A 25121-nucleotide genomic window follows, 5' to 3' on the forward strand; every position below is an offset into this window, starting at 1 on the left:
TGAGTCAACTTGGCATTATAAATACTTCTTGATAATTTGAGATTGAGAAGAATAATTCCTACCTGAAATGAAATGATCGGTACACAGGCGTGTGTATTTGGTTGGGCACCATCCATCCCATTTAATTGCCGAAATCCATTGATCTTTTCTCGTCTTTTCAGCTGGTATAGAATGATATCTTTGAAGAACTGTCTCATCTATTGTGACAACTAACATCACTACAGGTCTCGAGCAATTTGAAAAATCTGCTCCGATTCAATGACTCCACGCACTGCCGAGCAGCTTTGTTTGACTGTCAATATGGTGCTGTAAAAACAGTGACATCACGTCACAATCTCTATAGCAAGGTGACCATATCTGCCACATGTAGGAACTGTATAAATACAGTAATTGCGCATGTTGCTGACAGATTGCCTTGGTGACACAAGATGGTTGCAAGAGGTCAGGGCCATTTTAAACCAACAGGATTTGGTTTAAGGCCCTGGAACGTTGGCAGTTGAAAACCTGCTTAAGAGCGCTGAGAGTTCAGCAGCAGTGTTTCTCTTTTTTAAATTGTGTGAAAGCATATGCAATGCATCAAAATAGTAAAACATGACAAATGGTATGTCCTCTGACAGAACAAAAATTATTTACCTGTGAATTCTAATCTCAGTTGTGTAGTGTACGTGTTTTCCTCTTGCTTCTTCAGGGTGCTTCTTTTTCCTCCAAATTTGAAAAGAATTGTATGCTTTCTATATTGCTACCACTACTACAAGTTGGCGGCATGATGGCTCAGCTGGTAACGTGTTGGCCTCACAGTTCTGAGGTCCCGGGTTCAATCCCGGACCCGCTTGTGTGGAGTTTGCATGTTCTCCCCGTGCCTGCAAGGGTTTCCTCCGGCCACTCCGGTTTCCTCCCACATTCCAAAAGCATGCAACAATAATTGGGCACTCTAAATTGCCCCTAGGTGTGATTGTGAGTTTGACTGTTGTCTGTCTCAGTGGTTAGAGCACTGGTTTGATAAACCAGGGGTTGTGGGTTCGTATCCCACTGGGGCCTCCACTCCCTGAGAAGGGTTGTGTCAGGAAGGGCATCCGGCGTAAAAATTGTGCCAAACATATGTGCGTTCATCTGAGATGACACGCTGTGGCGACCCCGAAAGGGACAAGCTGAAAGAAACTTACTTACTGTTGTCTGTCTCTATGTGCCCTGTGATTGGCTGGAAACCAGTTCAGAGTGTACCCCGCCTCTTGCCCGTTGACAGCTGGGATAGGCTCCAGCACTCCCCACGACCCGCGTGAGGATAAGTGGTGAAGAAAATGGATGGATGGCTGGATGGATACGACAAGTTTGTAAGGATCGGACTAAATAAAGAACAGATTCATGACGCTGAACGGAGCGGAAAGAAATTCTCTGGCGCCATCTGTTGGCTCCAATTTGATCACGTCGGAAGGTTTGACCAACCCCCCCCCTTTCTCTTTTCTCCACTAGAGGTCAGAAAAGGACTTAAAACTCGAGGAGATCTTTGATTGTTTTTAAAAGCGGCTGATAGCCAAGTCATTTGCAGATGGGGTTTGAGGGGGAAAGGGTTTAAATGTGTATGAATACTTTTTTGATCTTAAAATGATAAAACGTTGTCGTATTTATATTGCATCATTTATAATACGTTGTAAAATGCGACTTTCTGTGTGTGTGTGTGTGCGTGTGTGTCCGTGTGTGTGTGTGTGTGTGTGTGTGTGTGTGTGTGTGTGTCCGTGTGTGTGTGTGTGTGTGTGTGTGTGTGTGTGTGTGTGTGTGTGTGTGTGTGTGTGTGTGTGTGTCCGCCGAATATTGGCTTTTTCCTACATTTAAGAACATGCAAGTCAGGCTTGAGCATGAAACCTACGGTCCCATGTGGCCCTTTGCAAGCGTTGGAGTCGTCCATCCGTCCCTTTTCCGTTGTCCTTACACATCGTCCACTGCCACCCAACAATGCCGTAAACTTTCAGATGTTTCGTTTTGAACAATCAGACAATTTAACATCTATTTAAGCAGACAGGAAATGTTGACGCGTCGAGTAGCTAATCGGTACTCGGGTTAACGATGGCAAGTATGCGAACTGCAGGGGAGGGGAAAATGCTGTCACTTGGAGTTTTGTCATGCGATCCAGGAAGAAGAACGGCTGTGGCAGGAATTTCAACACTGATGTCGGACTGAGGCAGCTGTCCTGGTGCACTCAAGTCTCTGCTTTCACTGTCTTCCATCATCATGACCATGATGTACAGTACTAGATACATTCATTTGGAAAATAATCCTCATAAAAAGTTGATTTTCTCGTTTCGTTTCTTTGTTATATAGGACTGTGGTAGAGATTTATGAGGCGAATCACAAGGTTTCGGAGGACTTTGGACAAGAGAAGGCGTCTCTTGTCTTGTGAGAGATGCTCGTGAAGCACAAACCTGCTACAAAGACACCCGTGCACGTGTGACTTCACCTGCTCTGTAGGTATGTGGGTCATCATTTTTCTGTCTATTCGAAACCATGACATTATTATTATTATTATTAATGCTGTGAGGCATTTTGAGTCGGGCTGTGTGGGGAATTTTCCACTCTGGCTATACAGAGTATGCGTTTTACTATGAAAATGAAAACAATATTTATATTCAGAATCATTTCCATTCATATAAAATATCTGGAACAACCAATCAGAAGCTTTTCTTTATTGTGATACATACTGTATAATGGCGTACTTTTATATTTCAATGTAATCTGGGATCTGAAGGACCCCATAAACATTCACAGTCATATGATTTTCAGTGTGACTGCATGTTATATAATCATTAACTTCAGCTACCTGGTTAGATTATAACGCAGTGATCAGAGCCAATACATAGAATTTACAAATGTGTCTCATAACAGAAAAAACATCTTTTCAAGTTTTTCCCAGACAATTAACTTTCAGTCAATCAGTCAGTTCACAGACAAAGGATGAAGCCAACTGAAAAGGTTTCTGGTGAAGCCACAGATTATTACATTTATGCTCTTCTTTACATAATCAAAAACATACGTCTGTAAGGGAAAAAAAATTAAGGCACCAAACACACATCTTCTCATCTTCTTTCAACATTTCATTTTGAAAGAGTGTGACTAAATTTGAAAAAGCTTTTAAAAGAAAAAAAAACAGACGGTGCACAAATTCGTCCCATCATTCAAGCTAACACTGAAGTTGCAATGTTGACAATTTCTTTTTATTATACCCGATAGATGTATTTTTTTTAGTACTTTAGTTCTAAACATTATTTTTAAATGTGTGAACCACAAACTTTGTGATCATTTTTGTAATCATTTCACAAAATAACAACAACAGAGACGCATCTTTATATTGGTTCCTGTCTTGTTTTTTTTTTTCTTTTCTAACATAAATTCCACTCAAATCATAACAACTCTCTGAATTCAAACCACTTTTGAATATTCTGGCATACTAAATGATTGTATATTTTATACATTACTTTTATAGTTTTAAATTCACCTATGTCAATGAATTCAAAAGTAATTAAATTGATAAGTAATGCATTAATTGATTCTTTATGAACTATTTAGAGCAATGAATAATTCTTATACTGTTCCTGTTTTCTGTAAATTAAAAATAGGATAAATGTTATTTTTGCTTGCATTGTCCCATATCTCAATGCTGTAGGTCATATAGCTAAGTCCTTTAAAGACAATAAATTGTATTAAATGATTTCTTATTCAGGACATCCTTGGTTTTTACTGCAGATAGCTATGGTTCTTTTCCCCTTTCTTGGTTCAACAATGTCTTTATGTGGCTTCCAGCAACGCTTGGCATCGATGATCACCCCAAGAAATGAAGATTCATTGATATCAAACCAGTAATTAGTCCATTTTCAACAGTAGTCTGAAACTGTTCCAAGGTTCGCCTGAGCAGTAGAGAGTTGCATCATCAGCACGTAAAACTGATTTGGGTACTTCAGTGACAGTGCAGCTATCCTTGATATTTAATATGAACAATTTATAGAAGAAATAAAATCAAATAGGATAATAATATAGACCCTTGGGGAACATCATATGTGAGTTTGGATTTTTCTAGCTGCTGTCAGAGGTGTGATGGAGACGTTCGGCTTAAGGAGGACGCAGTCACTGAGGAGCCTCTCCTGGGTTGAAGAGAGGTCACGGGGCGTGCCAGCTTCCACCCGCTGGGACAGAAAGTCTGTGTCGCAGCTGGTGCATCAGTAAGTCCTGCAATGTGCCGTCCCACCCTCCATGTTTGATCGTCATTTTTCTCTTCTGTATAATTTGTCAGCTGATTCATTTTATGGAGCTTTGTGTTCTACATACTGCACCACAACAATGCAGCAAGATTGATCCAAATCCGCAACTTAGATAGCATGTTTTGTTTGAACTCGCGCATTTGAAAATACATTTTTCATTTTTGGCACTGATTTTCTGAACTGAAATTCACAATTTCCAATTATATGATTTCAAATTACAGGTGTGGCAATACTCTTTTTTTTTTTCTTCCCCCAGTTACCAAAGCTCCGGTGACCTGAGGAGTCCAGAAAAAGTGACACTGAAATTCCAGGTAGACCAAGGTGTAATTTTATATATATATATATATATATATATATATATATATATATATATATATAATATATATATATATGCGCTATTTGGGGCAGGGTGAGGTCCCTAACGCCTGCGAATAGTGGGGGAACACTGAATATTATTAATACTGTTTGAAAAATGCATAATCTTTCAGATATCAGACAGATGTTCACAACAAGGATGGCGAGGACCAGATAACAGAGACAGCATGGTCTTAGGGGACTCTTTAAGAACCATCAAACTGTCACGAAGCCGCTCCATGGACTTTCTCCCTCAGAGGGAGACCTCAGGTACCAAAGCTCTATGTGCGCTGTTCGAGTCCAAGGCCAAGCTGCAGGGGAACTCCGGCTGTCCACCCCGCCGCAACTCGTCAGTGTCTTCAAGAGATGTCAAGAAGGAAAGAGACCACCCCCTGCAGGACTGGAAAAGTCATGAAACAAGCGTTCAGGTACACATGTTCTTTGCAAATCTCAAACACAGAGTCAGATATGCTGGAATGGTTTACACAAAATAAATTAGATAACAACAAAGATTGCTTAGATAAATTACAGGAACTGGGGGTGTAGGCAGAGTTAGCTAGCTAATAATAATACTCTTTGCACTATTTCAGAAATTCTCTTCAAGCGTGTAACGGAGAGGGGAAACAATTTTTGTTGAGTTAGGTCAGACAGGTGCTTGTAACTCATTTTTGCATGTTTTTTAACAAAATGAGAGCAAAGAGGAACAAATGAAAAACATACCTGTCAATAAAACACAAAGATGGAATAGTTACATGCTTTAAAATAAAAAAAGGAACAAAAAAAAGAAAAGAATACAATACAACTTACAATGGCATGCCCACGGCTACAATATGACAAACGGACTGCAAGTTTGGAATCACCGTGTTAATTTTAGTTTTAGTCAGCATAAAAGTCTAACTATGGCTTTTAAAAAAAAATGTTCCCCAGTGGGCAGCACAGTGACTCAGCTGGCAAAGCCTTTGCCTCACAGTTCTGAGGCCCTGGGTTCAATCCCAGACCTGTCTGTGTGGAGGATAAGCGGCGAAGAGAATGGATGTGTGGGTGTTCCCCAGTGTAATATATTCAGAAAGTAACTAAACTTGAATTGGCAGGTTTAAAGGCATTCATCAGGAAATGTGTGCGTCATGTTGTCCATGTTACTATTTTAGAGGGTGACCCAGTTGGAGGGAGGAAGGACCACAAAAGGCCTCCATGAGACTCACAACAAAGTTTCCAGATGCTCAAATGGTGAGGCGTGGTGCTCAATTTCATGTTTATCGTCACAGAAACATGCAAGGGGACTCACCAGCCGCTTTTCAAAAACACTGGATGACCACTAGCACACAGGCAGGATGGAATGTTCTTTCTATATTCAAGTCCTGTGTAGTAGTGGGGAAACCCCCCCACAAGTGACCATTGGCCCAACAGTGTTGTGTTGCCCTTGGCACGAATCAACTAAAAAAAGATGAGGAAGGAGTGCCGTAAATGCATAACTATGCGTCCGGCACACCCGCTTAAGATAGGAATGACACTAGTGCTGTCGGATTATGACGCAGACCTTGGGCCTGTGTAACCGGACCATTTCGGTGCACTGTTTCTGTTTTGATGTGTCGGCGTTGACCCTGTGTTAAGACAAAGACATTGATTTGTCCATGGATGACAATTGTAAGTGATACAAGACCGAATTGTCATAACCCTAATAACCCTAACAATTGTCCTTACCCTAACCCTAAACCCTAACCCATTGATCCGTTTTATCACAGTAGTACCAATATTAGTCCTTGCATATTACTATTGTTTTACCCACAACCCACCTACTGCCACATCATGGAACTTTTATAAGGGATGACAAAGTACTGGTGGGAATGGGAGATGGAGGGGTGCCCCAGTCCTTTAGTGACTATGAGAAGTGATTGACTGTTGAGTTGCAATTGCCAGCCACCCGCCCCAAAATAGACACTCTGATGTGGGGGCGGGGGCGACAGCTCTGATAAAAATCAGCTGTCGCGGGCCGAGGCCAGTGGAGTACACGCAGTCAGTGTGAGGTGAGACCCAGAGAGGAGTCAGCCTTTATCGCGCATCACTGAGGCATCAGGAGTGAGCGCTCGCGACACAGCAGAAGAGCCAAAAGAGAACCATCGTTGGATAAAAGTTTGGTGAGTATCAGAGCTTTCATTTTACCGTGTTATAAGATAAGCGGCATATGAAATTGAATATTGTATTATTCCATCCATTTTCTTTACCGCATATCATCACGAGGGTCGCGAGCGTGCTGGAGCTTGTCCCAGCTATCTTCGCTAAAATGAGCAATAATTAATCATTGTTAATTCGAGTAAATCTCTCCATTAGCAAATCATTTTCATGTTACATTTCAGCAAGTCAATGAAGCGTGACATCATTAAATTGGAATCTTCACGTAACAAATGTATATTTTCCTCTTTGGAACCACTACTGTAGACTCACTAAACACTTCATCAGTACTTGTACACACTAATACAATACTGGGGACGAAAGTTTTTCATGTGAATATATAAAAATGCTCAGTTTTAAAAGACATCAGAAAGGCTGTTCACTACCGTGGTTGTAGTTGGCTTTAGAATTGAACTGCACTGCATCACCCTGGCAAGAAATTGTAATTGCTGTGAAGAGGAGCAAATTAGAAAATATAGATGATGGATAAATAATGATGCAATTCCCCGAATTCTGGCACTTGCGCATACATATTGGTTGGTGGAAGTCCATTTCACTTCCATATAATATTGCTTAAAATATCGGCCATGTATTAAGAACAACGCTAGTGAGGACAAGCAATGTAGGGATTGGAATTGAATGGAATGAACAATAAAATATCTAATATTCTAATATTGTATTGCAACACAAGTTATTATAAAGTACCATTATTATGCAAAGTGCTGAAAACAAACGTGGTCGGTCAGTTTGGTTCCATTTGAGTCACGTAAAGTGGCTGGATGTAAGTGTCATGGCTCTTTGGATTGCCGTAAAAGCTCAGAGAATCATTTGATCGTAATATGTATGTAAATAATGCAACATGATACTTCCGTTTATGAATTAACGCAAAGAATCATGACTCACATTTAAATTTCCAGCCAACCGAGACAGCGCGTGACCATTTGTTGGTTTACATGGTGATCGCTCCCATTTAATCCCAGAATGTGCAAATGTAGCCAATTTGGGGGGGCACAAAATTTGACTAAAGAATACTTGCTTTAAAAAAAAAAAAAAAATTGGAATACCAACAGTCAATGAAACTACTGCGCTTAAGTTAAAGTGGAAGTGTATCGACTCAGAAATGTACTGTATTTAAGTATACAACAAAAAGGAAAACCTTAATGTTTACAGTAAATTATACACAACCGCTTCTATTAATTATCATATTGCTCATAGTGAGAAGGGATAGGGTGAGAAGGGTTGACTTGAAACGCTGTCAAAACGTGTTCCCATAGCAACGCTAATGTTTTGACGTGAGAAATAAATAAAAAAAATTTCTGATGAGAATTTTTTTTTCCCAACTCACTGGTTTTCAGGCTGGCACAAGATAACCGTATTCTCGCCAAATTTTTCTGGTAACATCAAACTATTCACAGAAATAAGACGACGCATGGAGAACATCTTGGGTCTCTGAATCGTTATTCGTCATTTGATGTCTGAGCGTCGTTAATGCTCCGTTTCCACTTCCTCCATGTCGTAGCTATCCTTGTTTTAAATAAAACGCCAAGATCTCAATTGAGATCCCCCACCACGCTTGACTGTGTTTCTCTTATGGAAAACACAAAGTTATATCTGATTCTGAATCATTTGCGGAGATTGAAATGAATGATGAGCCCATACAGATGGTTTCAAATGAAGGGGGGGATTAAAGAAATAACCTGACAGAAAAATGACTTATAGATGTTGTGTTGGTGGTGTAACACTGGCGGTGTTACAACGCTGGCCTTCTCCCAAAGCGGTTTTCACGACAGTCTACGAATGTGGAAACAATCACCAACAGCTGATGGCTCGGAAGGCGGTGGCCAAATAAGAATAGCAAGCACATTTCAGCATCATTTGTACAGCTGTTGGAGCGCCGCAACACCCTCAAATCGCTGCACCGCTAATAGCTCGTCCTCGTTCCTTGAGAATTAAACCCGATCAAAGGCATGTGTGAAGAGCTGGCTTGGTACGTTCCAAAAACATAAGTAAATTGAGGAACTATTTGCTGTACATGACCTTACTCGTGGTGATGACTTCATTTTACAAATGATTGTTTTATCAGTCTGTAATGGAGGTGTGTTTAATTATACAAGGGACCAAGTTGACCCCTCAGCTCAACTTGGGTGCCTCATTCTGTCTGCTCACCCATCTATGAAAATGTTTTAAATCCGGCCGAGTGAAAGGCGCCAGCTTGCTGCTCGGGCCTTTTGTCCTGCTCGGGCTTACTGTGTGAAAAGAGGAGGTGTGTCCAAATGTGGCCATGACTTCCAGCTGGGAAGCTGTAATTCCCAGCATGAGCTGTAGACTGCACACATATTGTCCTCTTTGCAACTATGTACAGTATCTCTCTCTCTCTCTCTCTCTCTCTCTCTCTCTCTCTCTCTCTCTCTCTATATATATATATATATATATATATATATTATATATATATATTTCTATATATACACATAATCAGAATTTTAATACCCTATCCACACAAGTGTTGGAGTGAAATTCAGCCTCTAGTTAAGAGTATGATCCATTTCATGCTTTTCATGAGGTCAGTTGGTGGCATTCTTTCTGGTCAGGTGTTGATGGTTTGATGGCTCGGAGCTCACTTGAACAATGTGCAAACAATCTGTGTCCCTCCAGCTGAGCTAGCAGTTGCTGCTGTTGTCACCCTCCCTCTACTTGGGCGTCGGTCGATTGCTCAATGCTGTCAGCTCCAGGCAACGTGTGCGGGCCTTTTTTGGTCCTGTCAGTTGTTGGTGCAAACACAAAAATTCCTCACAAGCCTGTGTTACATTAAGTCTGTCCGATACTTCAAGTTGCTTCAAACCTGGATGCAAGTGCTCACCTCTTGGGTTTGGGATGGGGAGGCACTCAAAAACTTTCCATTAATTGTGTGGAACAACAGTCAACTGATTAGATTAGATTCCGCTCAAAGTCCTGATAAAAACATGCACAACACCATAAATGCAGTGTTTGGTGCCACCAGGCACATTCTAATTATCTTATTTTTTTAAGTATGGTGAAAACTGTAATATTAATATCCATGCATGAGAGTTTTCCTCATTGGTTTCTTTTTTATTTTTTATCTCTGCAGTTAAGTATGGTGAAAACTGTAATATTAATATCCATGCATGAGAGTTTTCCTCATTGGTTTCTTTTTTATTTTTTATCTCTGCAGATGACAAATTTAGCACATTTGCATCAGTGACCAAGAGGCCCATCCTATCATCCTCTGTTAGGGACAGGTCTGCTCTCTATCTGTCAAGAGCAGCATCCGTTGACCTCGCTGGTGGTTCGACACAGGCGGTAAGTTCCTGAAATGCCTCTCATTCCTCACCGCACAATCTGGGCCCATGGGATTCGATAGGAACTAAACGCTATTATCTTTCAACATGTTTGTTGGATAATCCACAAAAAAGTTCTCATAAAAATGAAAGGATCCGATTTGTTTCGTATTGCATTATTTAAACAGCATTGGAATACATTTCAGTGTGCCTAGTAAAATGTGTATCAGCATCAAATCTAAACAACATTTTTTCCTCAACAGGGATTGATTGGTACTTCAGGGACAAGAATTAAAACCAGCACGGTAATTCATGAACGTTTGTGTTTGCCTTTAAACGTGTGTAGTATACTGTAACTGAGCCTGTGTTTGCTTGACTACAGACCGAGTTCCGTTTTACTTTTACACATTGCATAGTATCAAAAAAATACAACCAATAATTCTGATGGATTATTAAAATTACAAATCTAGGCCAAATAGAACAAATTGCCTAAAGTATGTTTTCAAATCCCAATAACAAAACAAATCATACGTAAGCATTGTTCGCTTTAAAACAGCACCAATGAGACCCAAAAATTGCATTTGCATCTCGAAGTATTTTGGGTTGTGGGTGTACATGGCCTGAGTTACAGTAGATAAGTGGTTCCTTTGCCCAAAAATGATATAATTCATCAATTCATTTTCTGTACCACTTACTGTCACTGAGGTCGGGCTGTGCTGGCGTCGAGCTCAGCTGACTCTGGGCAGGAGGCGGTCTACACCCTGAATTGGTCCTCATCGAATTTCAAGGCACACAATGTATGAACTACCATTAGCATTCGTATTCACACCTACGGGCAATTTAGAGTCTTCAGTCAGGTGACCATTCATGATTTTGGGATGCGGGAAGAAACCAGAGTACCACACAGACACGAGGACAACATGCAAACTCCACTTGGGCGAGATCAGATTAAAATATTAATGTTCTTTTGTAGAGAAGGTTATTGAACAGATAACTATATAAGCGATATGTGACATGATGCCCTGATCAATGTAAAGTGACCGGATATTTATGCAGGTAGTTCACAGTGATAAACGTACATGTACATTCCTCTCAAAAAGTTGGGGATATTCAGCTTTTGGGTAAAATTTCAGGAGGAACTTAGAACACTCTATCCTGAAATTTCCCCTGGAGGCCCAGTATCGCTAAAATTTTGTGAGTAGAGAGTCAGCTGAGGGAGGGGGACAAAAAGACTAAATTTGACGAACACATGCTCCACTAACAGCTGTGTGTAGTGTTTTCCTTAACCTTGGTGTGACGAGGATGGTTTGCAGTGACAAACAACAAGTGACCATACAGAAAGGTAATGTATCACATACTAATTGCATGCCTCTTAAACATATGCACGTAGTCTAATATTCCCTCTCCTGAATGAGGACTAATCTTGTTGCATGTTCTTTTTTCCATTTAAAGATGGCTGAGACAGCCAAGAAAGTCACAGTTTCGCCATCATCTCATGATGAAGATGATCTTCCCCTCCCTCCTCCGCCTCCTCCTGTGGCTGCAAGGCCACTCGACTGTGAAGGGACCTCAGCATTAGGTCACCTCCCGGTGCCTCCGCCGAAAGAAACCTTTTCCACATACTACCAGCAAAGGCAGAAGAGTGAACTGAAGAGGCTCTTTAAACACATCCACCCGGACATCAGACATCTCGGTGACGCAGTGGATGATGATATAATGAAAGCAGTGCAACCAGAGGACACGGGGGCAGCAGATGGAGCATATCAAGGTGAAGTACAGTCAATGAGGTGGATCTTTGAGAACTGGACTCTGGATAGTATTGGTGATCCTCATTCAACCAGGAAGTTGCTAGATGAGGAGGACTTAACAGGTGGAAATGTCAGAAGCACCTCCTCAATGTTTGAGGACTGTGGTAGTCGACAACTAATTAGAGAGGAACTTGCTCAAAGGCAGACCTCAGTCAGGGGGGACGTTAGAACATCCACCTGGCTGTTTGAAACACAGCCCCTGGATTCCCTTAACAAAAAAGACGATGAAGAACTGGTTGAAGTTGTGTTGAAAGAGCCTGTCCAGACAGGAGATGTGAGTGGCACACGTCTGCTCTTTGAGACAAAACCACTAAGTGACGTTGGACGTTGTGACTCCATAGAGGACAATAACTTCTTGAAACTGATGTCTGAACTCCAGGAACAAAAAGGAGATGTCCAAAAGACTGTGAAACTTTTTCAGGCAGAACCTAGCTGTGCCATTAGGGACAAAAATGGCAATATTCACACAGTTAGATCTATTTGCAGGGAAGAAATCAACAATGGCAACACAGGCAGTGCTCGTTGGCTGTTCGAAACCCAACCTTTGGACCTGATTAACAAGGGACGTGATGGTGTGAAAATAATCCGGGGTATATCGCTAGAAGAGGGAAACAGAGGTGGAGTGGACAGAAAGAGGTGGATGTTTGAAACACAGTCTTTTGAAGCATTACAAGAGTCATCGGGAATGGACAAGATCAAGTGCACATTGGATGACTGCACAAAAGAGGCTGATGTCACCAACAAGACAAAGCTATTTGAGATGCAACCACTAGCAACACTAAGAGGAAATATAGAGGAAAAGACATTGGAAAAGGATGCAATAATTGGAGGAGATGTTAAGACATCCCTATGGCTATTTGAAACGCAACCCATGGAGACTCTAAATGATAGCTATGAAGTTGGCTCTTTGAAGAAGATTACCCTTTCAGCTGATGAGCAAGGAGCAATAAAAGAGAAAAAAATAATATTTGAGAGCCAGGGCACTGAAAAGAGTTCCTCTGTAAAACAACAAGTGATTGAAAGCGGTGCTGTGATGGGATTCAAGCATCTTTTTGAAACAATTCCTCTCAGTAAAATTGCTCATTGTAATGAGCAGGATAACACATCAGGAAAGCAAACATCTGAGGATTCGCCTTTGTATGCTATAAAAGACAGCTCTGGAAATTTCCACACAGTAACAACGGCCAGCCGTGAGGAATTCATCAAGGGGAATGTCCAAAACTACAAGTGGGTGTTTGAGACCAAGCCTTTACACGAAATGACAGAAGGAACGAAAAATGTTGAGGAAATCAAAGGGATCACAAGACAGGAGGACACAAGGGGGGATGTCAAATTGGCAAAGTGGCTTTTTGAAACCCAGTCAATAGATGGAATTCATTCCAAGTTCATCCAGAAGGAGGCACACAGTTCTGCTGGAGGTTTGCCTTCTAAGGGTGATGTAAAGACATGCAAATGGTTATTTGAGACACAACTGATGGACATTTTGGATGACAAATCAGAGACTGTGAAAGACAGAGAGACCATTGACAATGGGAGCGTAAAGTCGATCACATGGCTTTTTGAATCACAGCCATTAGACAACATAAAAGATGGTGAGGAGTACAATTTAAAGCTCTGTACCACGATAAAGGATTCTGTCAAATCTGAGATAGGTGTTCAAACAGTCAAACATCTTTTTGAAACAGAGACCCTTGATTGCACAAGAAGAGACCAGATCAACCAAGATTCAAGATGTGTTAGCCAAGTGAACCTTCAGTCAGGAGACGTCTCAAGAGTCAAAGAACTTTTTGAATCCCAGTCCCTTGACGAAATCGGATCAGAAATGGCCACGATATATGATGAACACGACGGTAGCGATCCCATCCAGAAAGGATCTGTGCACAAATTCACTTGGTTGTTTGAGAACTGTCCCATGAACTCTATCAACAAAGACAATGAAGATGCAAATATTCAGAGAGTTAGTGAGGCTGTGAGCGGGGATGTGAAGAACAAAAAGTTTATTTTTGAAACCTCATCACTGGACAAAATCCATGCGCAATCTCTTGGAAACAAGTCAGTCAGTGCGGAAAAGCTCGAGAATGACGTTGATGTGAAGTCCAGTACCATGATGTTTGAGTCCCTGCCACTGTATGCCATTAGGGATAAAGAGGGCCAGTTTCATGAGGTGACAACTGTGAAAAAGGATGAGGTCTTGCGTGGTGATGTGAGAGGAGCCAGATGGATGTTTGAGACAAAGCCACTCGAAGCCATCAAGGCAGAAAATGAAGTTTATGTCATCCGAGCTGTTACTCAAGAGGATGTCGAGAAAGGAGATGTCAAATCAGCCAGATGGAAGTTTGAGACACAACCATTGGACTCCTTTACCGACAGAGAGGAACCTTCTGTTAAGGTCACTGAAGACTTTGGGAGCTGTAATGTGCAGTTAAATAAAAAGATGTTTGAATCTGAGGAATCAAACAGTAAGTTTGTAAGAATGGTTAGTGTCACTGACGTTCAACGTGGTGATGTTAGGACTTCTACCTGGCTCTTTGAGAACCAAACAATTGACAGTCTCAGGGGAGAACCTCAAGAGCCCGGTCCAGTCAAGACAGTCCACAGAGAAGAGAGCCAGAAAGGGGATGTGAAACGTTGCACTTGGCTCTTTGAATCACAGCCACTGGACAAAATCAAGGACCCAGAAGAAATATGTTTCCAGGGTTCAGGGGAAATAATTCCAAAAGCTGATGTGAAGTGCACAACCTGGCTTTTTGAGACAACTCCACTTGACAAAATCACCTCCAGCAGTGTCACTGACACCATGGCATTATTAAGTGAATTGAACTTAGTTCTATCAAGTGGCATTGTGATAGAAGCAAAAGAAGGTCAAAATGTTACCATGGCAAAATTCACTCTGGGAAGCACTCATCAAGTCCAAATTCAGAAAGAAGAAGTTGTTGAGGGCAACCTCCGGAACATCATTTTACAACTCTTACTCAAACCAAGCAACCCACAAGTTACGTTTCTTCGAGAATTGGAAAAAGGAAAAGTGAATACCACTGTAGTCCAACTTCCATTCTACCAGTCATCTACGATTGATCGGGATCAAATAATACAAAACATTGTTGAGATGATTGACGAAATACTTGCCCAAGGTAAGAACTTTAAGAAAGGAGTCCTAATGCAAGAAACTGCCAGTGGACAGGCAGATATGTCTGTCTATTCACTCATCAGCCATACTGAAACTGATACTCAAAGTCTTGTGATTGAAAGAGGCGATGTGAAGACTGCCATTGGAAATCTGTTAGAAACCGGAAGCAGTACAAGGACAGCTGCCAAATGTAGAATCGATGAAAATGAGAAGGGGAATGTGAACTTATACAAAAGTTGTATTGAGAAAGGAGATCTGCACTACCTGAAAAGTCTTCATACTGAGTCATCAGAAGATGATGTTGATCACAACAGTCTTGGAAAGGAGCATATCGAAATCATACAGGGGGATGTGAGAGGGGCAAAAAGAAGTCTCTGTCAGCAAAAGGAAGCTGCGGAGCGGTCTATTTCAGATGTTCTACCAGGGGACGTGAAGAACACCAAAAAAGTATTTTCATCAGAGTGCTCATTCATACCTGAAAACTGCATTCCACGGGATGAAATCATTCCTGGGGATGTTTCAACAGCAAAGCAACAACTCGCAGCAAAGCAGTCAGTCATGGTAGAAAAAGAGGAAATTGTGGCTGGAGACATTAAGGCATCAATGCAGTCATTAGAACGCGCAAAGCAACTGAGTATGAATATAGAGCGGAAGAACATTATACCAGGGACTATTTATGATATGGAATTGTCATCTAAGTGCCCTGAACCAGAAGGCAGTCAAGTACAAAATGAGCCAATCATATCTGGAGACGTGAAGGCAGCTAAAAAGTCCCTGCAACTGGCCAAGCAGCAAAGCATGCATGTAGAGCGGGAGAGCAAGGCTCCTGGAAAAATATACAGCCTGAATGTCTCTGCACAAGAAGGAAGCTCGGCACTGGTCACCCAATCATCTTCGTCCTCCGGAAGCCAACAAATCAAGACTTGTCCAAAGGTCAGTGATACAGCCAAAGTTTTGGAAAAACATGTTTCCTTAGACACTTGCCAACAGGGAGACTTAACCCATAGTGCAGTTCTAATCAATTGTAGCTCACCAGACCCAGCTTTAATAAGTTATGATTGTAATGGTCTGACAACAGAAGATAAGCGAGGGGATGTTGTTAAAGGAGATATAAAGTCAGCAATTAGATCGCTGCAGAGTGCGACAATGGAGCAGAGGTTCCCAGATAAAGAAGACATTGTAAGAGGTAACGTCCACCTCGCATTGCAATCTCTTGAGAAGTCTAGTGTAAATGTCTCCAAGGGAGACTTTAAATCAGCGATGCTATACAGGAATTCAGCGAGCGCTTGTTCAGAAAGGAGCAAACAGAGTGTTGTGGTGTCTAGCCCTCCATCTGACAGAACATTGTCTCCTTCAATTTCAGTAACGTGTCAAGATCAACCATCGATCACAGCACAGAACTCAACATGCTACCCGGTAGAAAATGGAGGCTCTAAATCATCTACTTCTGAAGTTGTAACTGCTCCACCATGCCTGCTAAAGAGACCACAGAACATGAAGCCAGCTTTACCACCAAAGCCACAATGGACTAAACCAGCAGTCACTGACTATCCGAATATATCACCTTTAAGTCTAAGGAAGCCAGTCTCTCCTCAAAATGCTCACACTTACGCACAACTTCCCACTGACACATTCAGTGAAGATGCAAGGCAGAAAACTGCACTGAGTGCAGGAAAATCAATGTCCAATAACAGTGAATTGGTGATGGAAAGAAATTTCATACAGAAAATCAATGCAGCAGAGGAGATCCAAAACTGCATGAAAGAATATAAGGACAATCCCAAGCATGAAATGAACTCGAGCTTGCAGGCTGCCTTAAATGCCTTTGAGAGAGCAGGCGGTCGGACCCTAAACAAAAAAAACAAAAGTCACACAGGTGACATGAATGATAAAGGTGAGGTGAAGAAACCAACGAAAAACACAACCACCACTCAAAACTGTAGCTCAAACCTCTCAACTCTGAACAGACAACTCTACAGTTGCGACATGTCAGAGACAAACAGTGCGGCAACTGCAGGCCAAACAAAAAAAATACCCAATGACAATGGGGAAAAAGTTGTTTTAAGACAGAAGAAAGTCAGGGAGACGGAGAGTCAGCGTCGACAGAGGCTTTCTGTGCACATGGAGGAGATCATGAAGGGAAATGTGAAGGCAGCCATGGAAATATTTGAAAACATGAGGAAACGAGAGGAGCTAAAGGGAATCTTGTCTCAGGTGCAAGAGATAGGAGAAACCAGCAATGTAGATGTTAGCTTATTAGAAACATTTTGTAATAATGTCCCTGCTTGGATGGTCTCATCAAGTGAAAATTCAAAGAAAAGCAAAGTCGAAAAACAAGACGATGATCTAGAAAGTGTTTCTTCGGTTGAAAATGCATTTGAAGATTTGGAAAAGGCAAGCAAGGAAATAATAAAGCTGAAGGAACAAACTTTGGCAAAGCTCCTTGACATTGAGGAGGCCATTAAAAAGGCATTGTACTCTGTCTCCAATCTGAAATCAGAGGCAGACATTGCAGGGTTGTCTGGACTTTTTGATGAATCCTTAAAATCAGAGCAACATGTTCAACCTACTAACAATATCAGGAAAATCAGCATTGTGTCAACCAAGGCCAAATCAGGTGAAGACAAAGACACAAGAAATCATTGCAGTGACTCAAGTCCTCTCAAGCAAGAAGCAGCCAAGCAAGCAAACAAGGTCATGAGACAGTCATCTACCCAGACGTCACCATCATTTATATCCATTCATTCAGCTGCCAGAAAGCCTGTTGAACAATCAAGGCCCACCATGTCGACATCCAAACCAGCACCGGAGAGGAATTGCCAAGGAGCTCCAACCCAAGACTCTGTTCACAACTCAGGAAAGCGCAAGGTCAGCGTGCTCGAGGTGCAAACTGTTCCAGAGGAACCTGGAGGAATAATCGGGACAAAGACTGTCAGTGAAACGTACAAAGAGACAGATGGTTTTGGCAATATTTTTCTATCCTCTATGACGTCAACGTTTGTCACTGAACGGTCTGATGGTCAATCGGCTGCTGTGTTTGAGGTACTCGGGGGGCCTAACATATACAAAGTCATGACATCCCCTTTACTGCAAAGATCTTGTGGCCCTTCTGAGGACAAGAAGCTTACTGACACTAATGAGAAAGGGGAAGTGTTTGTTACAATTAGCCAATCGAACGAAAAACAGTGAAGAAACCAAATCTCTTCAAGAGACCGAGGAATTCCATTTGTGTTACCTGTTTTTGTCAATCATAGAAAAAAAAATCCCATGTAGTGATCAAGATGTTGTTTTTAATTTGAGTACCTTTTGTCTTAGATTTTCTACTGTAACCACATAATGTAAAATGTTTAATTATTTTAAATTAAGCAAGAAGAACTGATACTTTAAAATTTTTTTGTATTATGTTCAATAAATTACAAGTTAGAAAAAATTATTCTGTCTTGTGATTTTCCACAAAACTAATGGCCATTCATGAGGTGTTTAAAATAATAAATTAAAAATCTCTCTCTCGCTTTCTTTCTCTCTCTCTCTCTTTCTCTCTCTCTCTCTCCTCTCTCTCTCTCTCTCTCTCTCTCTCTCTCTCTCTCTCTCTCTCTCTCTCTCTCTATATATATATATATATATATATATATATAATATATATATATATATATATATATACACAGGGGGGCACTGTGGGTTCAACCCTGGCCATCCATGTTCTCCTTGTGCCTGTGTGGGTTTTCTCCAGGCACTCTGGTTTCCGCCCACATCCCAACAACATGCAACATTAATTGGACACTCTAAATGGTACCTAAGTGTGATTGTGAGTGCGACTGTCTCTATGTGCCCTGCGATTGGCCGGCGACCAGTTTAGCCTTCTATATATATATATATATATATATATATATATATATACATATATATATATATGAGCTGTAAAGTGTTGACCTCACAGATCTGAGGTCCAGGGTTCGATCCCGGCCCCACCTGTGTGGAGTTTGTATGTTCTTCCAGTGCCTGTGTAGGTTTTCTCCGGGCAATGCAGTTTCCTCCCACATGAAAAACATGCATTAATTGGAGACTCTAGATTCTAAAGTTTCCTGAGGTATGATTGTGAGTGTGACTCGTTGTGTGTTTCTACGTGCTTTACAATTGGCTGGGCCAATTCAGGGTGTACCCTGCCTCCTGCCCGATGGCAGCTGGCATAGGTTCCAGCACTCTTGTGACCCTCGTGAGGATAAGCGGCTCTGAAAATGGATGGATGGATGGAATGACACGACTTTGCTTGCTGTCTTTACTGTTAGATGTTTTTGGAAAAGCTCACCAACTTCTGTTTTCGCATCATTTTGATTTCTTCTGCAGTAAGACAGCTAACTAGTTCAGCCTGAATTTACTTTTGTCCTCGTGTGGTGTACAACCACAATGCAGTCATCCATTTTCAGACTTGAAAGAGACACAGTATGTATTTTTTTCACACTTCCTAGGAGCCTTTATGTCATGTCTGACATGCATTTGTCAAAATACTTGTCTTCTCTTGCGTGATGCTCAGTGATTGTACAGTGCCTTATGAAAGTATTCGGCTCCCTTGAACTTTTCAACCTTTCACCACATTTCAGGCTTCAAACATAAAAATGTAAAATTTCAAGAATCAAGAACAAGTGGGACACAATTGTGAAGTGGAACAAAATTTATTGGATATTTTATACTTTTTTAACAAATAAAACCATGAAAAGTGAGGCGTGCAATATTATTCGGCCCCCTTGCATTAATATTTTGTAGTGCCACCTTTTGCTGCAATTACAGCTGCAAGTCGCTTGGGGTATGTCTCTCTCAGTTTTGCACATCGAGAGACTGAAATTGTTCCGCATTCTTCCTTGCAAAACAGCTCGAGCTCGGTGAGGTAGGATGGTGAGGATTTGTGAACAACAGTCTTCAGCTCTGCCCACAGATTCTCGATTGGATTCAGGTCTGGACTTTGACTTGGCCATTCTAAGACCAGGATATGTTTATTTGTGAACCATTCCATTATAGATTTAGCTTTATGTTTTGGATCATTGTCCTGTTGGAAGATAAATCTCCGTCCCAGTCTCAGGTCTTTTCCAGACTCCAACAGGTTTTCTTCCTGTATTTGGCTCCATTCATCTTCCCATCAATTTTAACCATCTTCCCTGTCCCTGCTGAAGAAAAGAACCCCCAAACCATGAGGCTGCTACCACCGTGTTTGACAGTGGGGATGGTGTGTTCAGGGTGATGAGCTGTGTTGCGTTTACGCCAAACATATCGTTTTGCACTGTGCCCAAAAAGTTAAAATTTGCTCTCATCTGACCAGAGCACCTTCTTCCACATGTTTGGTGTGTCTCCCATGTGGCTTGTGGCAAACTTTAAACGAGACTTTTTATGGATATCTTTGAGGAATGGCTTTCTTCTTGCCACTCTTCCATAAAGGCCAGATTTGCGCAGTGTACGACTGATTGTTGTCCTATGGACAGACTCTCCCACCTCAGCAATAGAACTCTGCAGTTCATTCAGTGTGATCATGGGCCTCTTGGCTGCATCTCTGATCAGTCTGCTCCTTGCTGGAGGTGAAAGTTTAGAGGGACGGCCGGGTCTTGGTAGACTTGCAGTGGTCTGATACTCCCTCCATTTCAATATGATTGCTTCCACAGTACTCCTTGAGTTGTTTAAAGTTTGGGAAATCTTTTTGCATCCAAATCCAGCTTTAAACCTCTCCACAACAGTATTTCGGACCTGCCTGGTGTGTTCCTTGGTCTTCTTGATGCTCTCTGCACTTTAAACAGAACCCTGAAACTATCACAGAGCAGGTGCATCTATACGGAGACTTGATTGCACACAGGTGGATTCTATTTATCATCATCAGTCAACATTGGCTCATTCAGAGATCCTCACTGAATTTCTGGAGTGAGTTTGCTGCACTGAAAGTTAAAGCGGCCGAATAATATTGCACGCCCCACTTATCAATTTTTGATATGTTAAAAAAGTAAAAAATATCCAATCAATTCCATTCCACTTCACGATTGTCTCCCACTTGTTGTTGATTCTTGACAAAAGAAAGCATTTTATATCTTTATGTTTGAAGCCTGAAATGTGGCGAAACGTTGAAAAGTTCAAGGGAGTCGAATATTTCACAAGGCACTGTATGTGTTGCAACCACGTGCTAACTTCTACTTGAGGAAACAAAGCACAGAATGTTGGAAAAAAGGGAGCACTTTGGTAAACACAAATGGCCCTCTCCAACAACACCTGCTTCAACAATTTAATCAACAACCAAGTAAGTGCAAATAATCAGAAGTTAATGCAGTTAACAAATCTCTGCATCCAACAAAAGTCAATGCAGGTCTGCTTACCTCACACAAAGCCACCACTGGACAACTTTGGTTAAGTGCACATTTGATGTGTGGGCAGGCACTCCAGAGACACAAACTATTTGTATACAAATTTCTATTGACATGAAAACAGGACGGTTAGTGTACATCTCATACTGTTCCTTTGTTATACTCCATAATCTTCAATTGTTACCCTACATTTATTTGCCTCCATTATTTTAGTTCAGGGCACCTATCAAGGAAATGTGTTCAGCTTGTTTGACTCCAGTGTATCCAGTGGAAAAAATGGTTGCCAATAAACATATCCTGCATAACAACTGTTTCTGCTGTAAACACTGTCAGAAGAAGCTCAGGTGAGATGTTTAACAAATGCAGTGATTCAACCCAATTTAGTCACCATTTAACATACACTAAAGTAATTAAGGCTTTTTTTAATTGCAGCATTCACAACTATTCCTCTCTTTATGGCGAGTTCTACTGCATGTCCCACTACCAACAGCTTTTTAAGAGAAAGGGAAATTATGATGAGGGATTCGGCCACATTCAACATAAAGACCGCTGGCTTCAGAAAGATCAAGGGACAGAAGAAACTGACCTTACATCTGTCCCAAAAATGGCAAAAATTAACTCAAACACGACCTCAAGGGAGTCATGTGCTGAAGTTAGGGTCACAAAGTCACGTGAAACTGACATGAGACCCGGCAATCGTACTGACGTCACAGGCAAACTCAAAGTGAAGTGGCCACCAGAGAAGAAGAATCCATTACACCATGTAAATGTTCCCAGTGTGAAACAAAAAGAGAAGGTAATGCCATTTTTACATGAAGGCTCACAAACAAGGGGGAAATCTCTGACGATCGACATTACCTCAAAGGAGAACCTGATCTTTGAGGAACCAAAACCCAGTAGTGCTGGCACAAAAGCAAAACTGGTTCAAGACACATCTTCAACAGCACTTCCCATGTCTTCTCCTTTGCTGAGAAAAGATAGCAGTTTCTCAGATCCAAACAAGAAACAGGCAACAGCTGGACTCATCAAACAAACACATTTTAATAAAGCATCGGAAAAACTGGATGCTACTTCTAAAAAAACAAGGAAATCTGTATGTTTTTCTCCAAAAGTTGATATTTCTCTCTTTGACCAGACATATCAAATGACCTCAGATGCTTCAGAGGAAGCTCAAAGTGGGCTTCACATTAAAACATGTGATAATGCAAATGGTAATTGTGAAAAACGTGACTCTGCCCAGTCTACTGAGCTCAGAAATATACAACACGGACATAAGCTCAAAGGAGAAGTAAACACCGTGAAGAAAAGTCAAGGGTTACTGGAAACTGAAGACAGCAAAAATGAACAGACCCTTCTTGATGAATCAGTCATGGATACCAAAGACAATTCAATTTTCTTGACAGAAGAGTCATCTGATAAAGTTGATATTGCATTAGAAAAAGCAAAACCTTCTAAAAAACCAATGCCATCTGGAAAGCTGTCGGAAAGCCATGGACCAAAGGATAACTTACCAAAAGAACACAATACTAATCAACATGTTTCAGCAAAAACAAATTCTCCCATGATTTCTGTAAAACACACTGACAGGTCAAAGGTCAGAATGGGATCTCGGTACAATGGAAGAAGCCCTTTATTAAAGCTCTTTGCAGCGAGTGGCACTGAAAAAACATCCAAGACTGAAGCAAGAAGTGTCAAGAAAGCAGAGGAGAAGCCTGGTGTTGCACCCCTAGGAAGACTTTTTCAGTCATCTTTAGACAAGAATAACTTCACAAAATCGCTAGCCTGTGACAACGAATCCAAAGTCTACACTGATGATAAGAACAAAGAGGATGGTGATCCCGTCAAAGTCAAAGTTGAGGATGACATGGAAAACACGCTTCTTGCTTCTGACTCAAAAATGCGTGCTAGCACCAAAGAGGAGTCTACAAATGCAGAGCCAAGGATCTTAACTGGTGAAACAATTGATAAACTAAGCAATCTGGTCCAAACAGAGCCAACCAAACGGGATACAATTGATCCTGCCGGAGGTGAGGAGACGATCCTAATAGTAGCTGAGACAGATGACGGTAATGAACTTTCTACTGATGACGCGTATGGCTCTCAAGGGTCAACTGAGGGAGGGCAAGATGAGCAAAGACAAGTTTTTAGTGCGAGTTCTGTCTCTGCCGACCCACCATTCAGTAAGATCAATCAAGATGAAGATGAGCTTGATAAAACAAAAGATATGAACAGTGACCACAACATGTTTTGTGATGTCATTCAAAAAGCTTCGCAAGATAGTCCTGATCTTCAGTTAAATTCCCAGGCGAGTTTTGCGGATGAACCTGTTCATGTGCTATTTTCAGTCACTAATGATGCATCTTCTGGAAGATTTGGCCCACTCGACACTCAACCGGGATCAACCCAATTCAAAGAGCTGGGCTCGGAAGAGCAAATAACTGCCCCTGATTTGGTTGGCAATCAAGGGCTAGTGACTTTGACTACAAACAACCCGACACCCGTTGAGGAGTCGAAGCTTGACTTCTTCACATCAGATATCAGTTTGTTCTCACAACAATCTGCTCACGGCCCATCATCTGCCCTCTTTGATGATATCTTTGCAGTGGGTGAAGCGCCACCTAGTACAAATGTTTTTAGCGCGAGTCCTTTGAACGGGTTGCTTGCCTCAGCGACAACAACCGCTGTAGATCCATCACCACAGGGAGATCTTTTCTCTCTTGATATCTTCGCATTGGAGACACAGTTGGGGCCAAAGTCCCAAGAGGCAAGTGACGCAACCACTCCTTTGGACTGCACGGCAGAAAAAAACAATCCAAAGCCAAGTGCACAGAATCCTGTCACACACAATAACTGGATGGATGATTTGCTAGGATAAAAGCAAAGATCAAGCAAACTGTGTTAGCACACATGTGCATAGGATTTTTGTAAGAAAACGAGTTATGATTTGCTTCTCTAATTTGCACTTTGCAAATTATTGATTTACATTTTGCTCAGATGTATCGTATATTGTTTCTTTTTTGTAATTACCATAATGTGATGTTAGCCGATGACATTTTCTTCCAGCCCATGCAATAAGTGCTGTTTGAGGTTATAATTGCAAGTAAAACCATATGAAATTATGTAAAAAAAAAAAAAGTCTTGAATGTATGATTCTCCTCTGTCTGTTAGAAATTGTTGATGCATTTTCTATTTTGTTTGAGCCTTCTGGAGGGTTTACAATGTCATTGTGGTAATTCTAAATAACTCAAATATCTGTTTTCAACCAGAAGTATGTTAATTAAAGTACACAAACGGAACTTGAAAGAACTGGTTGTGATTGTTGGTGAAAATTTGACGAATATTACGAGTTCATCCTATCTGATTAAAAGACAACTTGTAAAGTGCATGTTTACAACTATGACACATTCTTGAATGATGATTCATTTGTGGGTTAATTCGTAGATTTCACAATTATATAAAATAGATCTAAAAGAGTGTAACAATCCTGCTAAGACTTAAACCTTTATTTGTACTCCGACCACAACACTTATGATTTGAAGTTAGCAGCATCTGTTATAAATCAACCCAATTTGAAACATGTTTGGAGAAGCAAGATATTTCCAATCCATTGTTGGCTATGTCACGATGCGGGGCTCAAGGGTGGACCCAAATGCACGACTCCAGAGACAGCAGACAGTACAGAGGAAACCTTTATTCGGTCCGAGGTCTGAGATCAGGTAGACAGTCCAAACAATCCGTAGTACCAGTACGAATGGGCTTACGAGGGTGGTCAATGAACAGGTGTG

The 25121-nt window shown here is 41.3% G+C and overlaps 2 protein-coding genes across 3 annotated transcripts; both read left to right on the forward strand.

The window, feature by feature from the left end:
- Positions 1–1355: 1355 nt before the first annotated feature.
- xirp1 (xin actin binding repeat containing 1) lies at positions 1356–18348 on the forward strand. Of its 2 annotated transcripts, XM_061839928.1 has the most exons (10): positions 1356–1432; positions 2129–2237; positions 2317–2463; positions 4067–4208; positions 4504–4558; positions 4736–5029; positions 5750–5828; positions 9961–10088; positions 10330–10371; positions 11519–18348. In XM_061839928.1, exons 4-10 carry the CDS (start codon positions 4084–4086, stop codon positions 18188–18190), a joined length of 7395 nt encoding a protein of 2464 aa, XP_061695912.1. In that variant the 5' UTR covers positions 1356–1432; positions 2129–2237; positions 2317–2463; positions 4067–4083; the 3' UTR covers positions 18191–18348. The 2 variants fall into 2 exon arrangements, with proteins under 2 accessions (XP_061695912.1, XP_061695911.1); XM_061839927.1 differs by lacking the exons at positions 1356–1432; positions 2129–2237; positions 2317–2463; ... (4 more) ...; positions 9961–10088; positions 10330–10371 and adding an exon at positions 10391–11408.
- Positions 18349–19728: 1380 nt separating this feature from the next.
- Positions 19729–24618, forward strand: LOC133511214 (uncharacterized). The gene is made up of 3 exons (XM_061839929.1): positions 19729–21272; positions 21550–21680; positions 21769–24618. Exons 1-3 carry the CDS (start codon positions 21225–21227, stop codon positions 24209–24211), a joined length of 2622 nt encoding a protein of 873 aa, XP_061695913.1. The 5' UTR covers positions 19729–21224; the 3' UTR covers positions 24212–24618.
- Positions 24619–25121: the final 503 nt, after the last annotated feature.

This window comes from Syngnathoides biaculeatus, chromosome 13 (assembly GCF_019802595.1).
Source record: "Syngnathoides biaculeatus isolate LvHL_M chromosome 13, ASM1980259v1, whole genome shotgun sequence".
NCBI classification, from domain to species: Eukaryota; Metazoa; Chordata; class Actinopteri; order Syngnathiformes; family Syngnathidae; genus Syngnathoides; species Syngnathoides biaculeatus.